Source organism: Medicago sativa, chromosome 7, assembly GCF_051527215.1.
Source record: "Medicago sativa cultivar Bolivia chromosome 7, Bolivia_mono, whole genome shotgun sequence".
Taxonomy (NCBI): Eukaryota; Viridiplantae; Streptophyta; class Magnoliopsida; order Fabales; family Fabaceae; genus Medicago; species Medicago sativa.
The window spans coordinates 83,241,916-83,254,578 of NC_140755.1; the positions used below are offsets into that span (position 1 = coordinate 83,241,916).

The 12,663-nt window shown below is 30.8% G+C and overlaps 1 protein-coding gene across 1 annotated transcript; it reads left to right on the forward strand.

Moving 5' to 3' along the window:
- Positions 1–7,421: 7,421 nt before the first annotated feature.
- LOC146909346 (Chaperone DnaJ-domain superfamily protein) lies at positions 7,422–11,999 on the forward strand. The gene is made up of 3 exons (XM_085727446.1): positions 7,422–7,790; positions 10,765–10,833; positions 11,256–11,999. The coding sequence occupies exons 1-3, from the start codon at positions 7,548–7,550 to the stop codon at positions 11,856–11,858; spliced, it is 915 nt and encodes a 304-aa protein (XP_085583572.1). The 5' UTR covers positions 7,422–7,547; the 3' UTR covers positions 11,859–11,999.
- The last annotated feature ends 664 nt before the right edge of the window (positions 12,000–12,663 follow it).

The window sequence follows — 12,663 nt, forward strand, 5'->3', positions numbered from 1 at the left end:
GTTGAGTGTGAGGTTCACAAATAACACACGAATTGGTTTTGCTACTGCATGAGGCGCAGAGAATATGCCCATTGATACACTGAAGTGAAGAAATGATGTCAAAAAAAATATAGTATTAGGGTTTGCTCATAATTTTGTTTGAAGGGTTCAAATGTTGAGCAAAGAACTTGATAAAATAAAAAAAATAAATAAGGAATCACTCAATTGTGGATATAAAATGGTGCGGATAAAGAAAACCATGACAAATAACAAGTGTAAAATAGAGCATCAAAGGTAAGTGTAGTATATTGTAAATGTGACATGAATTGTTTGAATCTTAGCCACTTCAATGTGACATGTATGACTTCATTTGATAGATTCTAATCATGTTTAATTTTTTTTATGCAAATCAATGTAATATTTTTTCTAGATCACTGTACAATAAATGTGTCATGAACTATTTGTGGATGCACAAACAATGCTTCCAATTAATTAGAATTTCATATTCAAAACAAACTTATGAAAGAATCTAAACAAATATTGACATATATCGATAACCCCACAATGGCGGTAGTGAAGCTCCGGCATTAGTGGTGGTGCTCCGGAGGTTGGTCACCTCCCACCACCATCACTATTATAAATAATAAATTAAATAAAAAAAATAATGAATAATTTTTTTGACTTCTATGGAAAAAATTGGTATATGTTTATGAGGTGTCTAGGAAACACCCCCTTTGAATATTACATATTTATGACCGTGGTTTTGTATATATTTTACCTCTTTTAAAGATCTAAATTAGAGAATTCGCCTCAATTTGATTTGACAATGATATGTAATAAACCAACAATTTATAAATGGCTAGAATGTTGCTCAAAATAAAACAAAAACCAGAAGATATAAGGAAGAAAAATACCACAAAGACAACAAATCTTAAAGATTTATAGCAAAAGTTACATTCCAACATATCTTTGCTGGAAAATGTATCATCATCATCAGTCTCAGGGAGTTGCTCAGATGTATAGCTGTTAGTGTCACTTCCCTCTCCTTCACTTGACTCATCCTCTTCTACTCCTAGCCTTTGAAATATTTGATGATTCCTGCTTCTGCCAGTAGATTCTTCACTCGTTTCTTCCGTATCATTTGAGTATCTCGCCATAGTTATGAGAAAAATTATGACAAACACCTCCCTCTACATGTACTAATATATAATAAAAATAAAGATGATAATTTAAATAAATAAATTTCTTGTCAAAATTAAGTATTTAAATAAATTTCTATCATTTTGTTTTACTATTGCACTAAATAAATAATTTAATTAATATAAAAGTTATATGCCTATTCTAAAATTAATCAATTTTAAATTCATAACATAATTGTCTTTTGCTTTTTCTAGATAATAATTTTTTTTTTGAATTTTTGGTCAAAAATATATAATGTTACAATTGGGATTTCTTTTGTATAGCTGTTTACAAATCAAAACAAACACTTACCATTCTATAATACAGAAAATAAATGTATTTGACCTTCTTTTAGAGGAAGTGTATTTGACCCCTTTTATTTTTTTTAAAGAAGGGAAATGTATTTGACTGTCAATATGTTCACTGAACAACGACATATTAATAAAATAAAATAAAATAAAAACTCATTCAAAATATAAAATAAAAATCATACCGGGAGTCATTCAAAAACTCATTTAACGATATTTTTTTTTAAATAAGTTATTTAAAAACATAAATAATGTTTGTACAAACTTCACTTTTCATCTAAGTATATTATCAAAAGTCTTACTTAGCCATTTACATCTTATATTCATCAAAATAATATATAAATAACATGATAGTGAGCATTACATTATAATGTTTCAATAATCAAAATTATATGACCTGGTTTAATCTTTATCTAAAATTTTGATCTTGTTATTGTGAATGATACATGATAGTCTAATTTTGATCTTGTTAATTTTCATTTGTATTTTATAATTTGATGTGATAATAATACATGTTAGACTAAATATGAAAGTAGAATCAACTGTGTAAATATTTAATTTTTGAAGAAAATATTTAATGACTTATTCATCACAAAAAAAACATAAGAACATGTTTAAAACTTTTTGGTCAAAAAGTAAATGAATTGTAATTTTGGTCAAACAATAAATTTATTAGTTGTAGCTTTTGATGGCTAAACGTTCTTGAAATTTTTTTTGACTAATAAACGTTCTTGAATTTGTTAGTTAATAAAACCACGTCAATCAAATATGAATATGATATTTATTCTAGTTACTTTTTTTTTAAAGAGTCAACCCTCATAATTAAAAAAAATAGTAGGAGTTTTCATTTGGTCTTTATACATTTTTTTTGGGTAGTGATTTGGTCTTTATACATTTATCTTAAATGATAATATTTTAAAACAAGAAAATAAATAAAAATTTATTCAAATGAAAAACGATTTTGGTAGATGACACTTTTTAAAAGATTTTTCAATTGGTAAGCAAATTAGTAGCTGATATTTTTTAAAAGATTTTTCAATTGGGCAAATTGGTAGATGATATTTTTTTTTAAAGAGTTTTCAACATGGTAAACACACACGAATTAATTACTTTTTAAAAAAAAAAATTAATTGACCTAAAACTGTATATAATGACCATTATCAATTATCATATCAAATTCTAAAATACAAATGAAAAATATATGATTATCAAAAAAATATTATATCTTAATATTTTTTAGGAATATTTTAGTATATTGTTTTTTTAGGGGATGACAATATATGTATGTTTACCCCTTCAAAAAAATATTCTTTGTTTAACAGTTGGAAATATTTTTAAATTATTTGATTTATAATTTTAATTATGAATATGTTGAAAAAGTTTTTTTATTTAGAAAATGTTGAAAAAGTTTTGAAAATTGGATTTTAAAATTACTTTTATTATTTCTTTTTCTGGTCTTAAATACACTTTTGATCCCCTATTTTACCCGAAATAAGATTTTAGAACCCACCTAAAATCTGGATTTTTTTTATCCTCTAATTTCAAACATTGTGGCAATTTTGAGTACAACACAAATTTTTAACCCTAAAAGTAATGAACTTTGCATCCAAAGTGGTAAAATCCGACCCCAATTTTCACTTTTAAAACTAAAAATTATCACTTTTCACTTTTTGGATAAAAGAATCACCAATTTTCAGGCAAAGAATTTGGGTTTAGATCAAAATTGAAAAATTGTGGATTTGAGGACCAAAAATCAGGATTTTGAAATAGGGAGACCAAAATCGTATTTTTGGTAAAATATATGGACTAACATTGCATTAAGTTTGTTTAATATTGTTCACCAAAAAAAAAAAAGTTTGTTTAATATTAAACTTGTCGTAAACTTATGATTTTTTTTATAAATATTTAACAATTTTTTAGATCTTTCAATTTTTTACTTACTTTTTCCCCAAAAGTAATCATTCATGTAAAAACTATAAAAATGATTTAGTCAACAATTATAACACAAATAATACGAGTCAAACAAAAATTAATAAATAAATAATAAATATAATCCAAAAGTATTAAATATGTAAGAAGAAATATCACTATTGACTTTTTTTATGGGAAATATAACTATTGAATAAATTATTAAAAATTATTAAATATATTAGACAAAGTTATTTTTGTCGTCTCTTAACTTAATTAATAATTTGGTCTTTTATCCCTTTTTCATGCCATTTGGTATTTTTCACATGTTTGCATATGGATTTTCAAATATATGCTTTTGGTGCATAACATAAATTTAAGACTAAGAACTCACATGAAAATGACGGATATACTTGAAGCTTGAAATTCATATTCAAACATAGTTGCAGGACCAATACAACGTGAAAAAAAATTAAATCGTTACCAAAAATTAAGTTAAGGGGCTGCAAGAGTAATTTCGTCTATTATATATATATATATATATATATATATATATATATATATATATATATATATAAAAGTAAATTAAATATACTTAAAAACAAAAAATAAAAAGTGATCATTTGGTGTGATAAGTATATGGACATACATTTTGATTTCTTTCACGATTATTCAATAAAGAGTTAAATATGTTTTTTTAAAGGGTTAAATATGTTTTTGGTGTTTGTAAATATTAAGAATTTTGTTTTTAGTCTCTATAAAATAAAATCTTATTTTTTAATCTATGTAAAATTTTACATCCGCATTTTTAGTCCCTCTAAAATTTGGCAGCAACATTTTTGGTTCCCGTAAAAAAATTTGTCAGCATTTTTGGTCCAGAAAGTGTGATTTTTCAACAATATTTTTGGTCCCTATAAATTTTTCTTTGGCATTACAGGACTAAAAAGTATGATTTATTTTGTAGAGATTAAAAGCGAAATATTTAACCCTTTAATAAAAAATGCTAACAAATTTCCCGGAGGTAACGTTGTTTAAGGAATTAAAAAGATATAACTTTTGCACAAAAAATGATGTATTCTCGGATATGCTCGAAGCGTATTTTATCCATCACGGCTATTCTTAGGAACTTAATTTCTATTTCTTCTATTTTATGTATTTGAGAGAGAAAACAATGTATTCAAATACAACATATTTTTTTTTTAAGATGCAAAGCTAACAATTAATATATAAAATAAAAACATCTTACAGCACAAGATATGCTATAAGAATGTCAAAATACAAGAAAATATCAAAGATTGCAAAGACAAAACCCCCCTGAACACTACAAACAACAACAAGGATGCAAAAAACTCCAAAAGAGATAAAACTCAAGCACCAAGATAGCAACTAAAGGCACCGAAGATCGGAAAGATAGAGACACCTTAGGATCTCGCTCCAAGCCACTAACGAGCTATCGGAAGACCGCAGACAATGCAATGAACATCATCCACTACTCCGGAGCGAAAAGAGCTAGGATTTTGAGATACGACCAAGGATTCTCTAACAACGTGATCCGATAACACACACCTAAAGAGCACTTGATTCCTCTAAAACATGAAAGGACCATTTGTGAGTCTAAGCACAGCTTGAACTCAAAACAAAGCATCTTGCTGCCAACAATTCCAATCTTGAAGCTAAAGCTTTTCCCCATAGATTGCCAAGAATGCAACAGTACCACAAAGCCTCTTCTTGCTGTCAACTTGAACTGATTTAATATTAACATTATTTTGCTCCTTAAAACACACAGCACAACAAGACTCACAAGACTCCCTCTGCTTCCAAACAAAAGCTCAAGGACAAGACACTAAGAGAACGTCCCCTCTTCAGAAGGCTGGCCGAAACACCACCGCCAGCAACAACAAGACAACACCTCAGACAGACCCCCTCCTCAGACTACAAATCAAAAAATTGCCAAACTGCCGCAACTTCGGGTATTTCAGATACAGCTGAATTAGACTGTGATGTTACCGAGACACACTCTAGGATTTAAACACCAGGAAGTAATGTTATAGTCAAGGATCTTTGATTTTATATGCAACCAATTCCACGAGGCCACTTTCGCTTCTTCGATCATTTTGTCAACACAAACTTCCTTATTTTGAAAAAGCTTTCCATTTATTGCTTTCCAAATACTCCATATGCACGCGAACCAAATCACACTGACTCGCTTTGCGACTGTTCTTCTACCAGAGAGCAACCCTTCAAAATGTTCCAAATGCGACAGACTTTCCTTTTGAAACGCCGTAGAAATCCCGATCCATTAGCAAATAGCATACCATACACCTGAAAAATCAGGGCACTCGAAAAAAAAAATGAGATACCGATTCTTCACACCCACACCCTCCGACACAGTGCAAATCAGCACGCCCCAAAACACCTCTCCTATGTAGTTCAAATACAACAATTAGTGATGCTTCTTCAACTTACTTTTTCACATAAGATCAAATAATGTAACATATTATTATTGTGAGAAAGCAATGGCTCATGTTAGTGCACCATTTTCCAATGTTTTTCTTTACCTTCTTCTAGTTTGTTACTACTATATGAGTACTATCAAGAACCAACTATCCGCATTATGAGTTTGGTCTTTTAAAATAAAAAAACACTTGGTTTGGTGTGTAGATATAAATGGTGGGTGAGTCTAACATAATTCCGTAAAACTGACTTATAAGGTGAGGATTACCCCCACTTATAAATACATATTTTTGTTGTCTTTTATCTGATGTGAAACTCTTTTAACATTTTGTTTTTTTGAAACAATGAAACTCTTTAACATATTGGTTGCAATTATAGATTGAAACGAAGTTGAATTAATTGTATTTTACCATAGATACACATCTTGTGCTTGTGGGTATTATGCCTGCTTTTGAAAGAAGAAAATAAAGCAAACTAATTGATAATGTTATGTCTGTCTAAGAAAAGGAGTATAAGAAAATTAGTGTGATCCCATAATATATTTTTTTTTAAATAGTTAAGTTCATGCTGTCTTTTATTTGATGTAAAACTCTTTAACATGTTGGTTGAAATTACAGAGGAAAACGAAATTGGATTAATTTGTATATTTACATATACACACATCTTGCATGTGGAACTCTCACACTCATCATAGTTGAATCCTCGCAGTGTTAATTTTTATAGACTAAGGCTGTGTTTGGTAACACAAAAAAGCTAGCTTATAGCTTGTTGGACTAGCTTATAAGCTTGTTTTTGTAGAATGAGACCAGTTTGGTAAAAAGCTTTTCTCATCAGCTTATAGCTTTTTTTGAGAAGCTAATTCAAGTAGCTTTTGAGCTTATAGCTTATAACTTTTTATATTTTCTTCCAATTTTAACCTTTTATTAATTTAGTTTAATTTAATTTTAATTAAAAAAACTACCCACGTTTAGCATCATATTAGCATCATGATATGGCTTTTCAATTTTTCTTGTTCACGTTCCATTTTACTTGCTCTTAATTCAATGGTAAATAATTTTATATAAAATTTACAATAAATAGTGATGCAAGTTTAGTTGAGTAAAATTCATGAAAAGAAAGTTTTGTTAAATAAAAATTGACAATTGAATTAATAAATATATTTATCATCTAGGAGATGAAAATATTTTAAAATAAATTTAAACATTTAAAAAGAAATACATTAAGTAATAAAAATTGTATATATGATATATATAAAAATAAAAAAAACACAAACATGCCCTTTTACGTCATTTTATATTTATCAGCTATTTCAACAGCTAATTTTACCAAACACTTTTTATTTTAATAAGCTAACTTTTCAGCTATAAGCTATCAGCTATCAACCATAAGTTAATTTTTTAGCTATCAGCTAGCTTATCAGCTATCAGCTGGCTTATAGCTTCTTTTTACCAAACACACCCTAATCCATACAACACTATTTTTTTTTTGTTGGCTTTAAATGTGGCCTTCACATGTGAATTGTGGAATTGGACGGTAAAATCAGTCGATCAGATATTGAATTAAAAAAGAGAGAGAAAATTTTATATTTCTTTTACAAAAAAATGTTTTTTAATAGTGACATGAGTCATGAATCTCCCTCACAAAATATCAAACATCAAACTAATCTCAGCCTCACCCTCACTGTAACTCCGTTATCATTTTGAAGCAAAAGCTAGCTTAATGACAATGCAATCGCATCTTCTAGTGGGACCCATCTCCATCACCGCTCATTCTACCGCTGCTGATTCTTCCTATCTCTCCGCCGCGCCTCGCCGCCGTAGACATCTACTCATCTCAGCATCTTCCTCTTCTTCTTCAGCTTCTGCTATCAACGGCAAAGGCGACCACTATACCGTACTCGGCGTCGCGCGTTCTGCGGATGCTGTTGAGATCAAACGCGCTTATCGTCTCCTCGCTCGTAAGGTATTCTAATTCGCTTCCTGATTTTTCGCTCTTGATGCGTAGTTGTAATTTTAGTTTTGTAGCTTTGAACGAAGGTGTTATATTTTGCTTTGGAACTGTTTTTAACATTTTCTTCGTTTTGTTTAGAATCTAATTTGTAATATGGAGTAAACTTCAATGTGTTATTCTGCTATGATTAGCATCGACACTTCTTCTGATTGAAGGCGTGTTATTGTTCGACACTGACATGTCATTGCATTCAATCATGTCATTTTTTCAAATTACAGCAGCCTATATGTGTCTGTGTCTGTGTTGGTGTTTCATAGTGCATTACCACCTTTAATTTTTTACATTTTCCTCTATTATCGAGAACTTCTCAACTCTGAATTTGAAATGAAATCATTGTCATTATGTTTTTTGTTACCGACATGGTAGGACACGGTTGGTAGATAACTGGATCACATAAGCATGTAGTCAGAGATTCAATCAGATTGGTGCGTATAGAAGAGCATCTGTTAAGAGATGTTAGACTCTTAAATGAATTTTAGTAGCTCTAGGAATTAGTCTCTAGTGGCTGAGGATATTTGAGTTCTCCCGACAAAGTTGTTGTTGTTGTTGTTGTTGGAGAATGATTTTTGTTTATGTTGGAGAGAAGTAATTAGCATTTCATTGTAAGATTAGCATTTTTGTTCCTCCTTTCCCCTAAATAACTGGATGGGACCTAGGTTTTTTGGGTTTCTTCTGACTTCTGATTTTAAGTTTAAACTTGTTACATTTATGGCTTTGCATGGTTCAATTCAAAATAAAAAGCCATCTTGTTATAAAACTAGGTTTTGTAATCTGTTTTCAAGCTGCACAACATGAAATGGTTTAATTGCTTGAATTGTTATAGCTATTGTTTGTTTAACTTAACTTGTTTTCATTAAAACCTATAATTTATCATTCCGCTGCTACTTAGCTCATCATCCATTTTCTTCTTATGACACCACCGAATGCAACATAGTAGTAGTAGTAGTAGTAGTAGTAGTAGTATCCATACAAATGGCAGGATCTGTTAGGTGTCTTTCAATGCAAATCACGAACAAAATGGTTGTCTCCACCAATGCAAACCACTCCTTCCACATAAGCATACAAACCCACATCATAAATTTGCTAACCGTGTGTCCTTTGCAATTTAAGTATGCAAACCTACATAATTTTTGACATGTTTAAAATATTACTATAAAATATAATTTAAATAAAAATAACTTGTAAAGTCAAATTCTTTAAAAGGTCGTGTTAGTAATGGTGTAACAAATCAGTTTGGTTCGATTTTTGGAATATTTTATTTCATGAAATCTGAATTAAATAAAATCAATAAAGAACGCGTTTGTTTGATTTGGTTAATCAAATTGAAATTTTTAATATTTAGGAAACTTATTTTATACATTAGTACTATTAAGAATTCGTAAACGAAATCTGAATTAAACAAAATCAATGAACTCATTAGTACTATTACGGCTGGTGTTAGTTGTTACTAAGATGGTGGGACACGGTTGGTAGATAACTAGATCACTTAAGCATGTGGTCGGAGATTCGATCTGAGATCAGTGCGCATAGAAGATCATTTGTTGAGAGATTTTAACCCCGTACATGAATCTCAGTACCTCTAGGAATCAGTGTCTAGGTGCTGGCTAGAATACTTGAGTTTACCTAAAACAGTTATTGATGTTGTTGTTGGAGAATGATTTTTGCTAATGTTGGAAAGAAGTAGCATTTCATCCTATGAGGAACGTTGTTGTTCCTCTTTTTGCCTAAATAACTGGATGCGACCTAGATTTTCTTGTGCTTCTGACTTCTGATTTTAGGTTTAAACTCTTTATTACATTGAAGGCTATGCGTGGTTTGATTCAAAATAAAAACCGGACTTTGTAATCGATTTTCGAATTGCACAACTTAAAATGGTTTAGCTACTTGAATCGTTATGGCAAAACTGATGTTGGGGTTTGGTTAACCGATTTTCATTTAAACCTATACTATATCATTTGGCTGCTGAACTCATCATCAATTTTCAATGCAAACAATGAACAAAATGGTTGCGTCATTATTCATTAATGGTTTTCACAGTGTTGCCCACTGGCCAACCAAACAATGTCTGATTTGCTGATGGAGCTTTGAAGATAGATAATGAAATTGATGAACCTAAGCTACATTCTATGTGACTCTGCCTGATGGTGAAGTTTCTTGCTTGAATATTAGAGAATTTGAAGCATGAACAAATTTTTCATTGATGCTATGCTATTGATGGGATTCTTGTTGATGGATTATTCTTCTTTCCAAATGCCAAGAAGCTACTCGTTGTTGTTAATGTCTGCTTCTATCCTTTGCCATTGAGAGAACTAGCCACTCATTGCTAAATGAATAAGCTTAGGCAGAAATACGGAAGAACCATTGATTTTAAGATTTAGATGGATGTTTGTTCTTCCTCTTCATTTGCAGACCAGTTTGGTTGAAGCCCTAGACTGATCCACTTTAGAATTTAATTTATGTAATTTGGCTTCTTTTTGGTTTAGTTCAGTTGTTTATAATTGAATTTTTTTTTGCTCACCATTATTGTGTTATTATCATTTGTGTTGCATCATACCCAACATTATTCTTGCAACATACACATTTTTAATTTGAGTTTAATGAATATGCATCGTAAGTGTAAAATAGTTTTCACTTACATCCAATCATATGATGATATTGACACGTACGCTTTGTAACCACAATTTAAAGATAAGCGCCAAATGATGGATCTTATTGGATGCCAGTGTAAAACTAGTTATATTGATGATGCATGTCCCTTTTTCTCTTTGAATTTTCATGTTTAGTTTTTGAATCGTATTTTTCCCCCTATAATATATATTTCAAGACTAGGGTATCTATGAATTTGGTCGTTTGCTTTAAAAATTAGTAAGTCTCTAATTTATCCCTAAACAAAAAGCTCACGACTATTATTTTACTGTGAGTGCAGTATCATCCTGATGTTAGCAAGGATTTAGATGCTGCTGAATCGTTCAAGAGTATCCGCCATGCTTATGAAGTGAGCAACCGTTATTCAACTTTTCTTGCTTTATGGAAATACATTCAAATAATTGTCTCGTAACATGGATTTAATTTCATCTTTCTAGGGTATGAAAAAAGTTTTAGATTCTTTTGTGGTAACCTTACTGTTATTTTGCAGTTTTGCTGGTTCGTTGATAATTTACCTATCGTTGACATTTGAATAATAAGTGCTTTTGTTTTGCCATCTGGCATCGGATTTCAAATTTAAAATAAAACTGTCATGAAATACAAACTTCCTTTTTCTACCAAGAATTTATTGTTATCAAGAACTACTACTGAATCATCTCATGAAATTCCAAAATTTCTACTGCATTAAAAGTTTGTCTTTTACATTGTCCTTTAGAGCATATGTATTTTTGTAAGTACATTCATGATATGTATTTTTATATCCTCAAACAGGTACTATCCAATGAAACAACAAGAGTTCAGTATGATCGGGAACTTCAATTCAGTCACAAGCCATACCAAGAAAAATGGAGTTACAACACCGAATTTGAAGATGAGGTAAGAAGATATAGGTGGGCTTACATGAGGAAGAAAATGCGTCGTGAAAGATACTGGGAACATTACAATGCCAACGAGGATTACTACAACAGTGAAACAGATGAGAAGGAGGATGAAGGAAATTTAGTTGAAAAAATGGGTTCATTTATTGAAGTTCTTAGATCAACATTCTTGTCACTATTATTATTCCAAACGTTAGGATCCCGGCTCTCCCTTACATTTAGCGGTCTGACAGCATTGTTTGATAGGAAATTAGATGCTGGCTATAAAGTTGGTTATGTAATAGCATGGATTTTGGGTGGGAGGGGTGGCATAATGCTAGCATTGATCTTGTCATTTGCAAGTTGGGTTTGTGGGAAAACCAGTAGTAGTGTGGTTGCACTATTTATGGTAGCCATGTGGGTTGGCTCATCCCTTTCAAGCTATGCACCAATTCCCCAAGGTGCTCTGTTAACTCTTATCTACATGTCCATTAAGCTGCAATCTGACCAAATATAAAGGCCATGCCTCTGCCAGCATTTCTTACTTCTGAATTTGTATGATGTCAATATTCTTTTCTATTGTGGATGTGTTTGTACATTATAATACATTCCAGTAAATAAATGTAAATAAATAAATTCTATCCATTTGTTGGTGATAGATAAAGTGCGAAATGGTTAATGGGGTGTGGAATATAAAAATTTCAGTTATGTATGCATCCTGTAGATATGTTGTGTGCAGTAGCTGCATAGGAGATGGATCATGAAAATGAGACATAAAAAACTGAAATTGTTATGCAAAATTATTACTAGAATCCTTGAAGATGTTCTGTTTTTATTAACCTACCAAGAAATACATGGGAAAAAAAAGAAGGAAAACAAACTCTGATATTTAGGATATTTCTGTCACATCCATTGGTGTTGGAAATACACGAATTACAAGTTTCTGCAAACAATGAACTCTTAGAGTTCCGTAGCTGGACATGATCATTTGTGGACCTCAAATTTTTCCAAAGATACCTCCCACTGGTAATGTGATCTGTTTTATATATTGTGTTGCTGTATTTCGTTTCCCTTTTGAGCGTGATATGTGAAAACTTTTTCATCAGCTGATCAAAGCTTGGTTTTTTCTTCATATTTTTTGTCAAACATTTGCTTATGTTGTTGGAGTCATTGGTTGGTTGAGGAACAAACATGAAACTTTGAAGTGAATTAGAAAGGATTCAATTCAGCGTACATCGCAATATTGGAACTACCATATGTTGTTTTGCCACTATACACATGTAACAAGACAAAAGAAGGTAGTTGCAATACTGCAATGACAA